Raw genomic sequence first — 20,670 nt, 5'->3', positions numbered from 1 at the left:
TGATTTGTAATTAACAGGAAAGACTAGCTAAATGGATATAACACAAAGGAGATAAAACATTGAAATCCTTGTTTAGCTTCACGTGTGTTCAGTAGAATTTGTCCATGTCATCAGCACCGTGGGTTGAATTTTTAATAGCTATTTCATTTCTGAAGGATAACAGTCCTTCCTCTGGCTGTTGCCACAAAGTTGAATTGTATATTTCAACAGAGCAAAACTGAGATTGATCAGTTTTCTTATACTAAATATAGACTATGTGTGTGTGAAAGTTTTGCAATAAAAATAACATGCTTCTTAGGGGGACAATTTATTTTATTTTTGGTAGTGATGTGCCCTCATGTTTTGTTTCTTTGTTTTTTTTTTGTTTTGTTTTGTTTTGAGACAGTCTCACTTCATCACCCAGGCTGGAGTGCAGTGGCGTGATCTTGGCTAAATGCAACCTCTGCCTCCCGGGTTCAAGTGATTCTCCTGCCTCGCCTCCCAAGTATCTGGGACTACAGGCATGTGCCACCACACCCAGATAATTTTCGTATTTTTAGTAGAGATGGGGTTTCACTATGTTGGCCAGGCTGGTCTCAAACTCTTGACCTGAGTTGATCCGCCCACCTTGGCTTCCCAAAGTGCTGGGATTACAGGCGTGACCAACTGCGCCCAGCTTCCCTCATGTTTTTTATAGTGTATATTGATTTGCATTTGTTGATTCTCAGTAAAGAAAATTATTAGAAGTTGGCATTTATGTGATTATAGATGAATTGCTTCTATATCATATGCTTTTATTATACTAAGGAGAGAGTTTATTTTAAAATTTTCTTCTGTGAATCTTGGTGTATATATAGAAGGAACATTTTTATTTTCTTAAAATTAATAAAATATTAATATATATCAATATAACTTAACTGTTATATATATCTTAAATTGTTTGGTTACTTTAGAAAATATAATTGAGGTGCAGTATTGGTAATTTAAAAGAAATTCAGTCCAAAAAAGAGCATAGCAAGATGACCCGTTTTGAAAGGAAATTCTTGTACTGTGTATACAATTAAAAGATGAAAATATTCATCTGTCTTTGTGCCATTTTATATAATGTGGGAATGTATGAAGAATTGTTTTTGTGATGTTCCTAAAATGTCTGTAGGTTTTATATCATCAGTTTGGACAAGATTCTAAAAAATTGAATAAACATTTTGATTGTTTCTTTGTGAGTTCAGTGTCTTTGCATGAATGTAAAAATATATTTACCTACATATTTTTAGGTAGCAGAAATGATCATTGATATTAACTATATTTAGGTTTTCTGTGAGTGAAGTGGCTAGTGGGATGTAGTAATTGATTATGTAGTATTTTCACAAAATTTCTTTTAATCAGTCTCATTGTTGTGTATGCATACGCATTTTTCCTCAAGTCTGTGTCTATGTAAACAAACATGGAAACTTTGGCCCTCATCTGGATCCGAAGAGAGTCCAGCAGCTGCCTGACCACTTTGGCCCGGGCCCGGTGAATGTGGTGCTTCGCCGGATTGTGCAGGCCTGTGTGGATTGTGCCCTTGAAACTAAAACTGTTTTTGGATACCTGAAGCCAGATAATCGTGGAGGAGAAGTGATAACTGGTATACTTATCTAATACATTGTCTAATTCAGTCCCTTCCCCCTTCCCCCTTCCCTTCCCCCTCCCCCTCCCCTTCCTCCTCCCCCTCCCCCTCCCCTTCCTCTTCTTCTTTCTTCCTTCTTCTTCTACTTTTTAGAACAGGGTCTCACTCTGTCACCCAGGCTGGAGTGCAGTGGTGTGATCTTGGCTCACTGCAGCCTCCACCTCCCAGGTTCAAGTGATTCTCCCACTTTAGCTTCCTGAGTAGCTGGGATTATAGGCATGCACCATCATGCCTGGCTAACTTTTGTATTTGTAGTAGAGACAGGGTTTTGCCATGTTGCCCAGGCTGGTCTTGAACTCCTGGCCTCATGTGATCTGCCCACCTTGGCCTCCCAGAATGCTGGGATTACAGGTGTAAGCCACTGCACCTAGCCTGTAATATTTATTATATTAGTATAATAGAACATTTATAGGAGTTATAATATATGTTTATAGACTTTAAGCCCTGGTTTGAAAAGTTTACTTTTAGAATGGACAAATGATGTGAGAATAATGTAAATTGGGACAAAAGTCACAGATTCTTCATTTTACATGCTGTGTTAAGCTCACTATAGGCAGAGTACCTTGGCTGATAATATATTTTATCTATAAGAAGCTCTAAATAAATATGTGACTCAAGAAGTCATTAAGCAATAAGATACAGTTGGTGGCTATCATCAGACACCACAACATTCATACCCATGGAATATTTGGAATAGAAGGAAGCGTTACATAGATCAGTAAGTTTCTGTTGTTGTTGTTGACTTAAGAGTATTTTCACATGAGGATGTTTTTACCAATACAGGCTATTGTGTTTGAGAGGAGCTTTTATAATTTAAGATTATTCCTTTATGAATGACAAAAAACACAAATTAGACTTATAATACCTTTCCTAAAGTGATAGTTTTTTTTTAATTAGTGTTGTATTTCTCATCTCTCTGAGACTACTGACATCCTTTTTTTTTCCCCAATAGCCTCCTTTGATGGGGAAACTCATTCCATCCAGCTCCCTCCAGTGAACAGTGCATCATTTGCTCTTCGCTTTCTTGAGAACTTCTGCCACAGTCTGCAGTGTGATAACCTTTTGAGTAGCCAGCCTTTTAGTTCTTCCAGGGGTCTTACTCACAGCTCTGCAGAGCCTGATAAAAATCAGTCAGGTGAGAGCTTACACTTCTGTTTAACTTGAGAATCTTGTGTAATTGTTTTTCCTTGTGTTCTCCTCAAAGTAAACATTTTAGCCACAGTGAACTAATTAGAAATGTATAACATATAGTTGTTTTTGTTCATTCAAAATAGGAAAGTAATTTCTTGTATTCATAATGAACTTGAAAATCAAAGCCCATGGCTTACTTATGTTTGGCTTCATTTTGACTACCTCACAGAGTTAAACATTCTCTATTAGACTGAAGTATGGCTTTAAAGTTACTGACCTTTATAATCCTCAGAAGTTAGCAAAGCGTATTGAGCCCATTGGCTATAAAGATAATTTTGTTGGCAGTCATTGAGGTTTGACAAATGATGATACGGTTTTGTTGTTGTTTTTGGAGACGGAGTCTCGCTCTGTCACCCCAGGCTGAAGTGTAGTGGCGCAATCTCAGCTCACTGCAACCTCCGCCTCCCGGATTCAAGTGATCCTCCTGTCTCAGCCTCCCGAGTAGCTGGGATTACAGGCGCCCACCACGATGCCCAGCTAATTTTTGTAGTTTTAGTAGAGACAGGGTTTTGCCATGTTGGCCAGGGTGGTCTTGAACTCCTGACCTTAAGTGATCCTCCCGCCTTGGCCTCCCAAAGTGCTGGGATTTACAGGTGTGAGCCTCCACACCCAGCCTGTGATATGCTTGAATTTGACATTTGAACCATGGTTGCTTCTCTTCCATAAGAACCCCAAACTGATGCCTGAATAAGAGGGTAGGTGTAAGATAGCCCTGTAGAACCAAAAGCGGGTTTCTTGCTTCTGATCTCTAAAGCAAGAAAGCTCTTTCAGCTTTTATGCAAGTGCTGTTTGTTTTTTGGGAGTGGTTTGTCTCTTTTTCATGTGACTCATGAAAGCTATGTTCTACTGATCATGGCAGGATTGTATGTGGGTCTTTAAAGAGTAGCTGAAATTCTCAGGTGTTATTGCCGCATGGTTTTCTGGCCAGGTGCTGCTGATTCTGGAAATACAGAGTACTATCACAGACTATCTTTTTAAGTCCAGGGATTCTAATTCATGTGCCACTCAAGTGTGAAGCGTGGGTACCACGTCTCTAGCTACTACTTTTTTTTCTGGTCCTCCTGGTTACCCTCACCCTTCTTCATAAAGCTTGTCTCCTCTACTTCAGTGACATCTCTCATATCCATCCCCTTTTTTCCATTTCCTTGTTACTACCCTGCTTCAGACTGTAACTAACCCTTTCTCTGGTTTAGTAAAGCAGGCTCCTAACTGGAGTCCTCTTTCCAGTTTCTCCCCTCTGGTGTAGCTGTCCAGTGAGTCCCTTTGAAATAAAGGTATGATACTGTGACATGCTTGCAAAAAGTGTAGTTGGAGAAGCAGTGGCATGGAGAGCACAGGTGTTGGAGTTTGTCAGACCTGGATTCCAATCCTGGCTATGTAATCTCTATGCTGAAAGAGTATAAAGTCTGACCGGCCTACATTTTAATTCAGTTCCTGCTGTTAACTAGCTATGTGCCCATAGACAAAGTACTGAGCCTCTCTAGTTCTCAGTTTCCTTATCTGCAAAGTGGATACCTCTTTAGTTGTGAAATTGAAAGAAAGTATATGTAAATTCTTAGCCTGCATTATGCCTGGCATGAAGTAGGAGCAATAAAAGGTAGCTGTCAGAACTAGGGGGAAGAGGAAGAGTGAAGTTTCATGTTTTCATGTGATATTATCCTTCTTTTTCCTTCTTCAGGAGAGGGAGGAGGTCATCAAAAATGGTAGGAAATTTGGAAGATGGCTAGAAAGGGAAGGGCCACCTGTGTGGGAAGAGGGGTGTCTGTGTATTGATAGGTTTTCTGTTTCTAAGAGTAATTTTGGGAAAATACGAGTTGGAGATGTTGAGAGTACAATTTCCCGATTTCTTTTCTTTTTTTTTGGAGACAGAGTCTCACTCTGTCACCCAGGTTGGAGTGCAGTGACACCATCTCGGCTCGCTGCAACCTCTACCTCCTGGGTTCAAGCGATTCTCTTGTCTCAGCCTCCCGAATAGCTGGGATTGCAGGTGCCTGCCACCACGCCTGGCTAATTTTTGTATTTTTAGTAGACATGGAGTTTCACCTTGTTGACCAGGCTGGTCTCAAACTCCTGGCCTCAAGTGATCCTTCCACCTTGGCCTCCCAAAGTGCTGGGATTACAGGCCTGAGCCACTATGCCAGGCCCGATTTCCTGATTTCTTACACAGAGCATTAAGAATGCCAGTAATTTACAAAACCCCATTTTTTGAAAGATTTTAAAGAAAATCTAATTCTTCTTTAAATTGAACACAGAATGTTTGAATTTTCAGATTAATCAAATAATCAGAATAGGTAACTATTTGAAAAAATACACTGAATAATCCACATATTTTACCTTATTTTAGGGGTTATTAATTTTCTCTCACAGAAAGCTTAATTTAGCCATTTGAAAATGGCTTTGAGTTGGAACTCTTATGTTTTTCTTAAGTCAGCTTGTAGTTAAAGAAGTTACATATAAATGTTATGAGGTTATTACTAAGTTTCACGTCTAGTATCCCATTTCTCTTAGATTTTTTAAAATAAGTGACTCAAAAATAGTTTAATATAGAGTGCTCTTCTTAGGAGACTTTGATTCTGACAAATCTAGTGTTTGCATATTTTAGCAGTAATTTTAAAGACATTTTACTGAATTATAGTATACATAGAAAAAATTATACATGGAATGTAGCTTGATTAATTTTCATGCCTGTATAATCAGTCCCTGGTTGGAAAAGTAGCTATTACTAGTACCCTAGAAGCACTGCTAATGTGTCAAACCCCCTTTCATCCACTACTACCCCTCACTTCGCACAAGGATACCTACTGTCCTGACTTCTAGTACCATATATTACTTTTGCCTATTTTTGTACTTTATAGAAATGGAATTATACAGCATTTACTCTCGTGCCTAGCTTTTTTGGCCTATCATTATGTTTGTAAGTTTCATCTGTATCGTTGCATATAGTTAGATCGTTCATTCTCATTGCTGTATAATATTCTGTTGTATAAATATGCTACCATGGTATGTATCCATTTGAGTGCTTTCTGTTTTGTGCCCTTATAAATAGTGTTATGTTTTGTACTCTTATAAATAGTGTTATCATGAACATTCTATACACATCTTTCTGTTCCTGTATCTATCAATTGCTAGGTCACAGGAAATGCATAGATTAAGCTTTAGTAGATACTGCCAAACAGTTTTTCATAGTGGTTGCCTCAATTTACTTTCCTATCAGCTCTCTGCTTTTTTAAATAGATTATAATTCTCAGGTGAAATTTTTTATTCTTTGATCTTTTCTGTCCATTTTTCCTGTTTTCTTGAACATATTCATCAAAATTGCGTTATAGTCTTTGTCTACTGACACCAGTAGTTTTTCTCTCAATAGTTGGTTATATGGTCTTACTTCTTTGCATGTTTACCACTATTTTTTTGTATGTGGGACATTGTATATAAAAGATCTGCAGAAGCTCCAGATTTCTACCTTAAAAAGTTTCCTCTTTCTTAAGCAGAAAGAAGGAGGGCTCATTCCATTCAGTGATTGAGCTGGGTTGGGACTGAATAGCAGTTTTAGTAAGACTCAGTCTATCTCCTGATTCCTTGCTATTCTTCAGGTGTTACTTTCCCACGCTTTTGATTGACAACCTGGGAATTACCTAGCTCCTTAGCCTTGAAAGACTATGGGGAATTGTACTTCTCTCCTTCAGAGGTTTGCTGCTCAGCTCTTTAGCCTTCTTCCTCATGTATTATCACAACTTTGCACCTGTGTTTAGGTGGCTTGTGTGCTTGCCACAAACACACAATAAAATAAAGACCCCCTGGTGGGTCTTTATTTCTTAAGCATCATAAGACTGTGAGAGATTTCAGCGTGCCTTTTAAGAGTTTTCAGCCTAACTCCCCAGCTTCCTGTGTAGCTCCAGAACTTGGCAAATATCCCAACCAGCTATGAGTTTGAGTTTCTGATTTGTCACTCCAGCTGTGTGAAGCTGCTAAATCTTTTTTGATTTATTTTTGTCTAGGTATAGCCCTCTGCCTGTGTCAAGTTCTGTTTTCACTGTAGTGCCAAGAATCAGCAGATTCCTACAGGGAAAAAATATGACGAAATCTTCAGTTTAGACTAGAATGGTTCTTCCCCTCTGGAATTTGATTTTATTAGTTCCTATGACTGCTATACCTTGAGGATGCTTTTCTTGTAATAACTTTATTGAGCTATAATTTACATACCATAATTTCACCCTTTTAAAAGTATACAATTCAATATTTTTTAAGTGTATTCACAGAGTTGTGCAGTCATCACCACTATCTTCATCACCCCCAAAAGAAATCCCATACCTATTAACTATCATCCCTCAATCTCTTTTCCCCCTCACCGCTGGAAACCATTCATTGACTTTCTGTCTTTATAGATTTTCCTATTCTAGACATTTCATATTAATAGAATCATATAATATGCAGCCTTTGTGTGTGGCTTCTTTCACTTAGCATAATGTGTTTTGTTGTTTGTTTGTTTTGTTTTTTTGAGACGGAGTCTCGCTCTGTTGCCTAGGCTGGAGTGCAGTGGTATGATCTTGGCTCGCCACAACCTCTGCCTCCTGGGTTCAAGTGATTCTCCTGCCTCAGCCTCCTGAGTAGCTGGGACTACAGGTGCACACCACCACACCCAGCTAATTTTTGTATTTTTAGTAGAGACGTGGTTTCACCATGTCATCCAGGCTGGTCTCGAATTCCTGACCCCAAGTGATCCGCCCATCTTGGCCTTCCAAAATGCTGGGATTACAGGTGTGAGCCCCTGTGCCCACCCTATGTTTTCAAGGTTCACCCATGTGGTAGCATGTATCAGTGCTTCATTCCTTTTTGTGGCTGAATAATATTCTATTGTATGGCTGTATTATGTTTATCCATTCATCAATTGATGTACTTCTGGATTGTTTCTACTTTTTGGCTATTAGGAATGCTGCTGCAATGAACATTTGTATATAAGTTTTTGTGTGGACACATGTTCTCTCAGGTACAAACCTAGGAGTGGAATTGTTGGGTCATATGGTTAACTCTGTTTAACTTGATGAGGACCTGACAGACTTTTCCAAAGAGGTTATACCATTTTACATTTTCATCAGCAGTGAATGAAGGTTTCAATTTCTCCTTTTAAACACTTGTTATTGTCCATCTTTTTCATTATACCCATTCTAGCAGGTGCGAAATGGTATCTCATTATGGTGTGATTTGCATTTTTCCAGTAGTTAATGATGAGCATCTTTTCTTGTGCTTTTTGGCCATTTGTATATCTTCAGAGAAATGTCTGTTCGAATCCTTCGTCCATTTTTAATTGGTTTCATTGTCTTTTTATTGTTGAATCATAAGAGTTCTTTGTATATTCTGGATACAAGTCCTATATGAGGTATATGCTTTGCATGTATTTTATCCCATTCTTTGGGGTTGTCTTCTCACTTCCTACTTTTTTTTTTTTTTTTTTTTTTACGACGGAGTCTTGCTTTGTTACCCAGGCTGGAGTGCAGTGGTGTGATTTTGGCTCACCGCAACCTCTGCCACCAGTTTCAAGCAATCCTCCCACCTCAGCCTCCAGAGTGCCAGGACTACAGGTGTGTGCCCCCACACTTGGCTAATTTTTGTATTTTTAGTAGAGATGAGGTGGCATGGTTTGGCTGTGTCCCCACCCAAATCTCATCTTGAATTATAGTTCCCATAATCCCCACAGGTCATGGGAGGGACCCAGTAGGAGGTAATTGAATCATGGGGGCAGTTACCCTCATGCTGTTCTTGTGATAGTGAGTGAGTTCTCATGAGATCTGATGGTTTTAGAAGGGGCTTTCCTCCCTTTGCTCTGCACTTCTGCCTGCTGCCATGTGAGACGTGCCTTTGCTCCTCCTTTGCCTTCTGCCATGATTGTGAGTCCTCCCCAGCCATGTGGAACTGTGAGTCTATTAAACCTCTTTTTCTTTATAAATTACCCAGTCTCCAGTATGTCTTTATTAGTGTGAGAACAGACTAATACACTGGCCTTTTTTTTAGTTCTTTAGACATGATTTTCATTTTTTAGGTCCTTGAATATATTTATAATAGTTGATTTAAAGTATTTGTCTAGGTCGGGTACAGTGGCTCACACCTGTAATCCCAGCACTTTGGGAAGCCGAGGCGTGTGGATCACAAGGTCAGGAGATCGAGACCATCCTGGCTAACACAGTGAAACCCCGTCTCTACTAAAAATACAAAAAAAATTGCCAGGTGTGGTGGCGGGCACCTGTAGTCCCAGCTACTCTGGAGGCTAAGGCAGGAGCATGGCTTGAACCCAGGAGGCGGAGCTTGCAGTGAGCCGAGATCGCACCACTGCACTCCAGCCTGGGTGACAGAGCCAGCCTCCATCTCAAAAAAAAAAAAAAAAAAATTAGCCAGGCGTGGTGGCATGTGCCTATAATATAATCCCAGCTACTTGGGAGGCTGAGGCACAAGAATCATTTGAACCTGGGAGGCAGAGGTTGCAGTGAGCTGAGATCATGCCATTGCACTCCAGCATGAGCAACAGAGTGAGACTGTGTCCCAAAATAAAGTATTTGTCTAGTAAGTCCAATGTCTGGGCTTCCTTAGGGACAGTTTTTGTTGACTGATTTTTTTTTCCTTTGTATGGACCATATTGTTTCTTTGCATGTCTCATTTTTTTTGTTGAAAACTGGACATTTAAAAATCATATAATGGCAACTCTGGAAATCAGATTCCCTTCTCCCTAGGGTTTGTTGTTGCTGGTGCTGTTTAGTGACTTTTCCTCGACTAATTCTGTAAAGTCTATATTTCTTTGTTAAGAGTGGCCACTGAAGTCTGCTTGGTTAGCTTAATGTGGTTAACTAATGATTGGGTAGAAATTTCCTTAAATGCCTGGAACCAGCGTATCTCCCAGCCTTGGCCAAGGGATTTTCTGTGTGTGTTGGGACATAACTTCAGTGCTCCAAGAGGCAGCTTGTAAGTCGACCTTGTGCAGAGCCTCAAGGTCAGCCAGAGATGAAAGATTAGGGTGTTCTCATGTCTTTCCTGTGCATGCATGTATACATCTGTGCACATGCATGTGAACCGTCTAGATTCCCAGGAATATGTTTGTGTTTTTCAAAGTCTCCTAGGGGACATCTTATACCCAGTTTTTCCTTTTAAGCTTTTTGGCCAGCCTGTTGTTAGCCCTGACTGGTAATACTGTCTCAGGCAGCTGCAAAGTTAAACAGTTGCCACCATTTTCCCCCGTCAGATGCCCTGGAGATGGGGTTGTTCACACAGAACAAGCTCTAATTTAGGTCAAAAAAAGACAAACCCTGAAAAGGAGCTTTTCAGTGAGCTTCAAGACTGGTCTAATAGTGATAGTTCTCTGGGCATGGGGCTTTTGGAGAGCTCCAAACCCATTGTGCCCCCTCCAGCGATTATTGCATGGCTGTTTTTCACACCTGCTGTAGTTGTGAAGTGTTGGTTTTCAAGACTACTGTGAAAATGGGGTGAGAGGGATTATATTAGGGCAAGTTAAAATGCCACAGAATTTGCTGTTTTTTTCTGAGATCCATCCATTTTTCTTAAACACTTTGGATTGTGGCAAGTCTTTAATTTCCAGAGTTTTGAAAAAGATAGTTTTTATAGTTTTTGCCAGTGTTTTCATTGTTTTTATGAAGGAGTAGATTTTTGGAGGTCTTTGATCAGTCATCCTGGAAGTGCTTCTCTGATGATTTAAAAAATACTTTGTAAATTACCTGGCTTTTCCTAGTTATCTCTGTAGGAACACTTTCCTCCCTTAGCTTACAACAATACCCAGAAGCAGAAGTCGAGTCAATTTTATATTTGTTTCAGCCCCAGATAGTAGACCATACCCAGCTTGATAAACTTTTCATAAAGCATGAGTACATTACAAATAAATGATAAAGACTTTTTCTAATCTTGCCGAGATTCTGAGGTAAATAAACATCTATAGAAAACTATATTTTAGAACTCGAATTTTCCATATTATTAAATGGGTGTGAAAAGCCAATTATTTCTTTCCTTAGAATTTAATGTCTTAATTGTAGAAATATGAGATATGTTTTGCCTGTTGGTTTTACAGTCCATTATTAAAAATAAAACTAAAGTGGTAAGAGCTCTACTGGACTCATTGGGATTCGCTGAGTAACTAGATTGAGCTAAAGCTTGCTCATCATAAGATTTTGAGAAGCATGCCTGGCCCTCAGCCGAAATTTTGAACCAGATGAAGTTTGACTTTGATACTCATTGCAATCTTTCTTCTCTTTTGAGGTCTACTATCAGACTTTTTAGATTTGTCTTATACCTTATTTGTCCTTTTAGTTGGAGGTTAAATCCGGATATTTGTTGATACTTAGGGTATAACTGATAATTAAAGCTGTCTTTACTTTCAGGATCATGCTTTACAGAGTGGTCCTTTAGGTAGAGGTGCATTTGGTTGAATGATAAGTAAGCAGTAGACTTGTTTTAAGGGTAGCTCTAGGCCAGGATTGTTACTTAACAAAATGGATGTTCATTATATTATATCATTTAATTTCTCTGAAGTTTTAACTCCTCTGGCTCATGGGAACAATTTTCCCAGGCCATTTTAGACACATTTTAATGGGTTGCCTCACTGCCTTGTGAGATATTTAGAGAGATCTGATAACCCCAGAATAAAGAAGCCTAGATATACTCCTTCTGGAAATGCTTTTAACTCTTGAATATTATTTCAGTGAAAATATAAAATAGGATGAAATAGACACGTTATTCATGAACATCAAATAATTGAGAAGTTCTCAATGAAGGTATTGTAGGCAAATGATGTAGAAACAGAAGTGTTTCATGCTGATGATATGAAAATGCTTGAGTATATTAGTTCGTTATAACAGACAACAGTTTTTTCTTTGAAAACAGCAAAAGAAGATGTAACAGAAAGGCAAAGCACCAAACGATCTCCTCAGCAAACTGTACCGTATGTTGTTCCTCTCTCTCCTAAGGTCCCCAAAACAAAGGAGTATGCGTCTGAAGGTAAATAGCATTTACACCTCCCAGGACTGGGAAGAAATGTTTCTCTGCTACCACTTGTGTATACTCTTGGGGTGGTAGTATTGGAGGTAGGGACGTAAATTTGCCCAAATAAGTTTGGCAGTTAGGCTGCTACTTGGACAGCTTTGTTGAACCCTTCATTCCCTTCAGAAGTGGACGGCTGTCATTTCTCCATAGATTTAAAAAAAAAATTGTAATAACCTTTTTCCTTCACTTTTGTATTGCTAAAAACTGGCAGAAAGAAGAATAGAAAAACCTACTGCCTTTCTCCAGAGAATGTGTTAACTGCCCAAGTAGTAAACAAATGTTAGAAACCAACTGTATGATCATATTATAACAAATAGTAATGAAGAACTGCATTTCTAAAAACAAATGCTTCAGTGAGGTGTTTATAGTCTTGGTGGCAAGACTGGCAAATGATAGTAAGTTACTATGAAAAATATAGGTGATATGGAATCACTTTGGACTGTAGGACAATGCCCATTAATATAAATGCCAAGAAAGGTCAAGTCGGGTGGATCATCTGAGGTCAGGAGTTCGAGACCAGCCTGGCCAACATGATGAAACCCTGTCTCTACTAAAAAAAACCCAAAAGATTAGCCGGGCGTGGTGGCAGGCGTCTGTACTCCCAGCTACTCGGGAGGCTGAGGTAGGAGAATTGCTTGAACCCAGGAGGCGGAAGTTGCAGTGAACCAAGATTGCACCACTGTACCCCAGCCTGGGCAACAAGAGCAAAACTTTATCTCAATCAATCGGTGCATGCATCCATACCAAGGAGGGGATAGCCATGAACTTTGTGTTAGAGTATTGTGGTTCAGTATAGCACAAGTTAAGTGAACTGTTGCTAGGGATGAGATTTTTAACCTTTTAGTAGTATTTGAATTGTAAGTCTATTGAAGATAGCCTCCTTTGTCTTTTTCCCTGTAGGAGAACCATTGTTTGCTGGGGGAAGTGCCATTCCCAAAGAGGAAAATCTTTCAGAAGATTCTAAGAGCTCATCACTAAATTCGGGAAATTATTTGAATCCTGCCTGTAGAAATCCTATGTATATTCATACTTCAGTCTCCCAGGATTTTTCTCGAAGTGTGCCAGGCACCACAAGTTCACCACTAGTTGGGGACATATCCCCCAAGAGCAGTCCCCATGAAGTTAAATTCCAAATGCAGAGGAAAAGTGAAGGTATGTTCAAAAATAGTGACTCTCAATGTGTTTGTCTTTTGCCTTGAGATTTTCACACCTAACAGCATCCCCTGAGAGTATCACATTGGAGAAAGTGCTAAAATTTGGGAGGCTAAGTCCTCCCTTTCACATCACTGTCAGGTCAGACCATTATGGATCCGCCAATCCTCTTGACAGCACAGAACTGTCTCTAGGGATCTGGATCACCAACCATGTCTCTGATAGAGACTTCTCAGATTAGTAGTGCTTGAACAGTTGTAATTTATCATTTCCTTGGGTACCGTCTGGACTCACAAACCTCTCATGACTCTGAGGCCTGGAAAGACAGTCCCTCTCCTTTCTGTTGTACACTTTTCTTAGTCTCTCTTGAGACCTTCCTGGCCTCAGCTTGTGTTGACTCCTGGATTCGGGCTGGCATCTTGTTACCACAGCCACACCATTTCCTCATTCTCCACATCCTTCCTCAGACCCACCAGGAAGACATGACATGTATAAATAGGGCAACATCCTGTTGCCATTTAGAAAGAGCCAGAACAGGCCAGGCGCGGGGTGGCTCACACCTATAATCCTAGCACTTTGGGAGGCCGAGGCAGGCAGATCACCCGAGGTCGGGAGTTTGAGACCAGCCTGACCAACGTGGAGAAACCCTGTCTCTACTAAAAATACAAAATTAGCTGGGCATGGTGATGCATGCCTGTAATCCCAGCTACTTGGGTGCCCGAGGCAGGAGAATCACTTGAACCCGGGAGGCAGAGGTTGCAGTGAGCCGAGATCGCGCCATTGCATTCCAGCCTAGGCAACAAGAGTGAAACTCCATCTCAAAAAGAAAGAAGAAAGAAAGAAAGGAGCCAAAACAGCCTTCCATGTGCAAAGAGGGCTAATACCCTGTACCTTTGAAGGATTAAGGGTGCAGGAGAGTGAGGGTGGGAATAAGTATTTTGTCCTTTTTCTCCAGGTAGGCATGCAGGCGAGGTTGAGGAGTGAAGGAAGTGGGAACCCTTGCCTTTGATCATGGGTGTTATCTATGGGCAACCACACTGTGCACACACCATGACACATTTAATGTTGTCAGCCCCATCCCCTCTGGAGATTGTCTCTGCCTTTAGAGTGACATAGCTTGCAGAGTCTAACAATAGATGCTTACTCAATAATGGCTAGTATACCCTGCATTTTAAAGTATTTTCACAAAGTATGACCTTTTGGCGATAGGCTTTCTCAGTTTAAGGTTACTTCTAATGGTGAATATCTCACTTTGAAATCTATGTCAAACACTAAGGTAGCTGGTATTGGGGCGTCAGACGGCTAGCTTCTGGTCTTCTTAGCAATGTAGAGACTAATAGTAATAACATTGCTTTCTAGTAATTTACTTACTGGTAATAGAAATAATCATCATCTTCATCACTATCTGATGTATGCCAGGCATATAATATTTCATATGGCCTCCTACATTATATTGTTACAACAATTCCTTGAAATGTAGGTGCTGGTAAGCATTTTCAGGTAAGAAATTTGAAGTCATTTGGCTAAGGTTCCTCAGCTAGAAAGTGGCTGGGCCAGTCTTTGAGCTCAAACACTCTGACTCCAGGGTTGTACTCTTAACTTCTGTACTGCTTGCACCTCCCAAGAATAGATACGCATTTCCATTAGAAACTGTCTAGAGGTGTCATTACTATTATTTTTAAGGCATTTGAACTGTTACCTAGAGCTAATTCCACTCCTGACAGCCAGTGATGCTCACACAATTTCCTGTCCTGCCTTGTCCCATTATTTGAATGAAAAATACTGCTGATCTTTATTATAGGAAAGAAATCCAATGATGTTGGGGGGGGGGGGATCAGATCACTTTCATACTTTCATTATATTTATTCTAGAAATATTTATTGATATGCCAGTGTATATAAGACAGAGCCGTTCAGGAGAAAAGCATGACTGGACTTTGATTATTTTTCACATGATTAGTTTGTTTCATGTAATTATTTGAATAACAGTAATGTAATGCTTGCGAACTTCTCTGATTGTTTTGAAGATGTAGGCCCAATTAAATTATATTTTCATGATAGACTAAAAATAGAAAATCTTATGGTTTTATTTTTAATATAAAATTTTATACCCCAAATCATATCTTTTTACATATAGTTTATCTGCAGTAAACTGTAAAACTAGTTACATGTTATTCAAAACATAAATGTACCAGATTATGATGAGAGAAACCAGAAATTCCACAAAAATGTACGTTAGGGATATGATTAGCTTTGCCAGTGATTTTTTTCATGTTATGTTGTGTCTGTGTTAATTTAAAGGAGATGGTGTTTCTGTCTAAATTGTCAGAATGCTAACTTAGGCACAGCATGGTCTACACCATCATCATTTTTACTTGGGTTGATACAGCCTAGCAGAATTTCTCTGTAGATGTGACCAACATTTTTTTCTCTGAGTGGAGGTGAGAATATATTTTAGTATAGAGTTTTTATTTCACATCATCGTTGTGATGTTGAAAAGAAATAAAATTCAGAGCTACACACAAAAAATTAACCACTATAAGTTCTTTTATTTTCTGTTTTTCTTTATCCTTCCCCTAGGTAAATATACTTAAAATGCTTCTAAAATGGCCATAGCCCAGAGGATAGGAAAGAAAGGGTACTCCTTTGGCTAATTCACACACAAAAAAACATCAAATTTGTGTTGACAGTCCTTGGTTAGAGAAACAAATCTTCCTAGCTAAGTACAAAATTCACTTCAGTTATCCACACTAACTTTAGGGAGTTAAGGGCTCTGGTTGAGTAAATGAATACTTGTCAGGACACAGATTTCATCACAACTTAGTAAAGACCACAGCTAAGACCATTTGAGATATGAGCACTTAAATTGTTTCATGTCTCAGTTATGTATTTTTTTAATGTATAAACCTTCGACCAAAATATCTATTACTATGCAATCAAACATGATAAAGGAATTAAATTAAATGTTAAAGTTATTTCTGACCTACTTAGCAGAAAATAATCTTGTCTTCTTCAAAATTCAGGTAAGCATTTAAGCCATGAGAGACAGGAATCTAAAGAGTAAAGTGATGCTAAAAATATTCTTATTGGATACATCAGAGAGATTTGGTAAAAGGACTAATTTGTTTATCAAAAATAATGGAATTATTGAAATTCTTTGATTAAAGTGAACGCCTTTAAGCAATTAGAAAACTAAATTTAGCCAGGTGTGGTGGCTCATGCCTGTAATTCCAGCACTTTGGGGGCCTGAGGTGGGCAGATTGCTTGAGTCCAGGAGTTTGAGACCAGCCTGGGCAACATGGATAAATCCTGTCTCTACAAAAAATGTAAAGATTAAGCTGCGAGTGGCGGCATGTGTCAGTAGTCCCAGCTACTTGGGAGGCAAGGTGGGAGGATCACTTGAGCCCGGGAGGTCAACGCTGCAGTGAGCCATGATTGTGCCACTGCACTCCAGCCTGGGTAACAGAGCGAGACCCTGTCTCAAAAAAACCAAAACAACACCAACAAAACAAAACAAACAAAAAACTAACTGTATATTTGGGGAATTTCCATTGGATTTAGCTAGTAAAATATACCTAGTCTAGACAGACAGAGATTGAAATTCCTTGAAAGACTTAAGAGAGAAGTCATAGGTTAGATTAGATTAACCTAATTTTACCCGAGTAACAGATCTTTTGCTGTATTTGTCTGTGTCCAAAGAGGCTTGGATTGCTTAGTCTGTTTTGTGATCTTTGAAGCTTTAAGGTAACGTCTGAACCTGCTTTTGTTGTTTGGGGGAGGTCAGATGGGATGCTCTTATGTAGCCATCCTCACATCATTTTTGTATAAGCTTTCACAGTTGGAGTCTTGAGACCTTGTTGGGGAACTTAACAAAAGGTTCCAGAAATGAGACCATTATTCCCTACCTAACATCTCTTCTTTCAGGATAATGATCAGGTCAAGTATGATTTGTCTTTTTTCCCCCCCATTGAAGCTCCAAGTTATATAGCTGTACCTGATCCCAGTGTCCTGAAACAAGGCTTCTCTAAGGACCCTTCAACCTGGTCTGTGGATGAAGTGATACAGTTTATGAAACATACAGATCCTCAGATATCAGGCCCCCTCGCCGACCTCTTCAGGCAACATGTAATGTATCTTTTGATCCGGTTTTCCTGCCGTAATGCCTTTGAATGACCTCTGTGCAGGCCCTTCATTTGGATGCTGTGTGGATGGTGGGGGAACCCTATCAACTGATTTTTCCATATGTGAGAGGGGTTATTTTTCCCAAGGTTAGTTCCTTAAATGGTAGATTAATGGTCTGTTCTTTAAGTGAGTATCCAGGTGCCTAAAATACAAACTGCTTCAACTTCTCAAGATACGATGATTCAGCATTGCAACTCTCAGGTGTACCTCCCTTTTGTAATATCAGATACAAGAATCCTCCCCGACTTGCTCCCAGCTCAGTGCCAGAACCATGAGTAGGAGGGGTTGACCACAAGCTATTACACGGTGGCCTTCCTCCAGTGAATCCAGCAACTTTATAAGATTAAGTACATCCTTTTAAACAGGAACTCACAAATACCAAATAATATGCTTCCATGACATAAATTGATTAAGGTAATAAAGAATTTTAGGAGGATGCCTTGTGACTATTAAGTAATATTTTCAGTGTTTTCTAACAAATCAAATGAGTGATCTATTATCTGAGGTACCCTTTTCACTATCGCAAGAAAATCAGTAGTTTTAGCATCTAACCAGCTTCAGACAACTAACTGATTAGCTTTCAACATAATGACAACACTGTATAGCACATTTACAGTTTGCATTGATATTGACATCTTCCTGGCCCTTCTCAGAAAGTTATTGATCATCTGAAATTCATTTCTACCATTAATAATTTTTGACCTTTTGTCATAGATATATTTAGTATTTTATTTAACACACAGTATTTAAAGTCAGATTGTTTGATACTTGGGACATTTTTTGAAGATACAAGGTTAAATTTTCTTTTTCTTAAAGTTTGAACTAAATTCATAAATTATCAAATGATGCTTCACTGTATAAATTATATTTTTAATAGTTTTCAGGAAATAAAGCATATTCAGAGAATATATATCCGGAGTATACAGCTGCTCTATTTTACATGTTCTTATGTATAAATAACTTGATATGAAAGCATTATTAATGATTATGATTTCCTTCTCTCTGTAGGAAATTGATGGGAAGGCTCTGTTCCTACTCAAGAGTGATGTGATGATGAAGTATATGGGGCTGAAGCTGGGGCCAGCATTAAAGTTGTGTTACTACATTGAAAAACTTAAAGAAGGAAAATACAATTGAAAAAAATGTGTAAGTTTAGATTGGACATAATTCTCAGGTGTACTGTTAACATTTTAATTTAAAAGTATTTCTCTTAGCAGTTTTTGTTTTGTAGACAGTTCCCATAAAAATATTTTATCAGAATTGCAGAACTGTAGTAACAGTTCAGTCAACTTTTTTTTTTCCCTGGGGTCACCAACCAGCTTCGGGAGGCACAGCCGCCACTCCCCCACTCCCCCAGTCTACTTCTTTAAAAAGCATTTAACATGTTAGTATTGGCATATTCAAATTGGCAGTTCTTTATGTCTTTTTAAATTTTCATTGTACAGTTTACAAATATACTTAATGTAGTTAACAGAGAAAAACCTTTGATTTTGGTTAACCTTTATATCTAGAACCAAAACAGCTAAATCCCAAAGAGGAAAATATCAGGGATTGACAGCTTCTATAATTAAATCCATGAGAATTTTTCCTCACCAGAGAATTTAAAGGTGCACCTGTAGATATCATCTCTTCTCACATATTTTGTGTGATACTCTGTGGTGTTCTGTTCATGTTCTATCAGTATATCTAGAAAGGGAATAGCCATATAAATTATTTTCCTTTTATTATTTCTCTGTATGTTGTATTTGATCATATTTAAAGGAAAAAAGCAAGCTTATAAGCTTTCATAAAGTGTTCTTACCAGTTTTTGATAAATTTTTTAAATTATAGGATAGAATTGTCATTTTATGCAGGAGATATTTATACTACGAGGGTTGTTTGGATGGAGTTGGATTAAATTTTTTCAGTGAAATACTTATTATTTTAAAACTTTCCGTATTTTCACTAAGCTTGGACATTTAACTAGGCATTCTTTTCTTACATCTCTATATGAAGATACCTGTGTCCAAAGTTTTTGAAGATATATATTGTATGTGTTTATTCCTCATATGGTACTTTACCATATTTATATATTGTTTTATACCTGTAGGTTTACACACAAGTAAATCTTTTTTTTCTTGAATTTAATCTGGCACTTTGCACTGCCACAGAGGTAACGATGAACTATGTATATAGTTAGATGTTTTGATTTCGTAAAAAATATATGTCCATCGTTTGCTATCACCAGTACCTCTCAGCTTACTCTTCAGGGGATATGAAACAATCTGTAGATTGGTTTCCATACAGGGAAGTTCTCTGTCCTATGCAATGTTTCTAATTAATTTGCTTAGTTCTGAGCCATTTATTCTGCTACACTTTGAAAGATATATTAGTTCTGACTTATTGTTTGGGGCTTTATTTTATTTTTATTTTTTTGAGATGGAGTTTCACTCTTGTTGCCCAGGCTGGAGTGCAATAGCTCGATCTCGGCTCACTGCAACCTCGCCTCCCTGGTTCAAGCAGTTCTCCTGCCTCAGCGATTACAGGAATGCACCACCATGCCCAGCTAATTTTGTAGAGATGGGGTTTCTCCGTGTTGGTCAGGCTGGTCTCAAACTCCCGACCTCAGGTGATCCGCCCACCTTGGCCTTGCAAAATGCTGGGATTACAGGCGTGAGCCACCATGCCCAGCCATGTTTGGGGCTTTATTTTATAAGTTAGAACTTTGAAGAGGAAATGGTGCTATATGTTTATTGTTATTACTTTGTGTAACTTTGATATAATGTTTATAAGCTATGAGAATCAGTTATAAAAGTATTAGCCATTTGTTGTAAATGCCAATAAAATATTCACCAGGGGCAAGAATGTACATTTTCTTTTTAGAAAACCAAATGTACTTCAGACATGAATGCAACTATTTAAAAAATAGCTTCATCTATGTTATTCCTTATATGTCATAAGATTCTTACTTAAACTTGGTCTTCTTTCAAGTTGTTTGTATGAAGATGCTGTACCCACTTGAACAGTCCTCAGGTGTTTACATAAATACTATGTTTTACAGTTTTCATATTTTAAAATATTAATAAAGTTAATCGCAACGATTCATTCAAAGCCTCAGATGTGATTTTATTTATCATTAACTGCATTACATTAAAGTGTGTATTTGTTGGAACTGAAACAGAGCCACTCTAGTAAGCTTGTGGCTTTCCATGTCCAAATACTTGAGTTTTAAAACCTGCCCAGATTCTACTGCTAAACAGATGTCTAAGAGCCAAGGGCTGATTTCTTACAGGGGTCTTCAATGAGACCCCAGGAGGGGCTGTAAGAAGTTCAGTCGATGAGCTGTATCTGTACTCAGAGCCTTTGTTATTTATTATATCATCAGTGATGCAAGAGTGCTAGAAAATGCCCGTGCCCTGAGATATCTCATCCCATCTGAGGCTGTACACCTGGTTGGCAACTCCGGCTGCTCTTTTACCACTGGGG

At 38.7% G+C, this 20,670-nt stretch overlaps 1 protein-coding gene across 7 annotated transcripts in view; it reads left to right on the top strand.

The window, feature by feature from the left end:
• Positions 1-20,289, top strand: part of SCML2 (Scm polycomb group protein like 2) — a 117,341-nt gene extending 97,052 nt beyond the window's left edge. For 5 of the 7 annotated variants that reach the window (XM_063660906.1, XM_054472741.2, XM_063660909.1 and 2 more), the window contains 6 exons: positions 1,403-1,606; positions 2,601-2,783; positions 11,714-11,827; positions 12,773-13,024; positions 16,997-17,148; positions 18,214-20,289. In XM_063660906.1, coding sequence (XP_063516976.1) covers positions 1,403-1,606; positions 2,601-2,783; positions 11,714-11,827; positions 12,773-13,024; positions 16,997-17,148; positions 18,214-18,342 — 1,034 coding nt within the window. In that variant the 3' untranslated portion in view covers positions 18,343-20,289. The remainder of the gene's footprint in view (positions 1-1,402; positions 1,607-2,600; positions 2,784-11,713; positions 11,828-12,772; positions 13,025-16,996; positions 17,149-18,213) is intronic. The other 2 variants (XM_063660910.1, XM_063660908.1) reach the window with 1 other exon arrangement.
• The last annotated feature ends 381 nt before the right edge of the window (positions 20,290-20,670 follow it).

This window comes from Pongo pygmaeus, chromosome X (assembly GCF_028885625.2).
Source record: "Pongo pygmaeus isolate AG05252 chromosome X, NHGRI_mPonPyg2-v2.0_pri, whole genome shotgun sequence".
NCBI lineage: Eukaryota > Metazoa > Chordata > Mammalia > Primates > Hominidae > Pongo > Pongo pygmaeus.
This window is presented reverse-complemented; position numbering and strand designations above follow the sequence as displayed.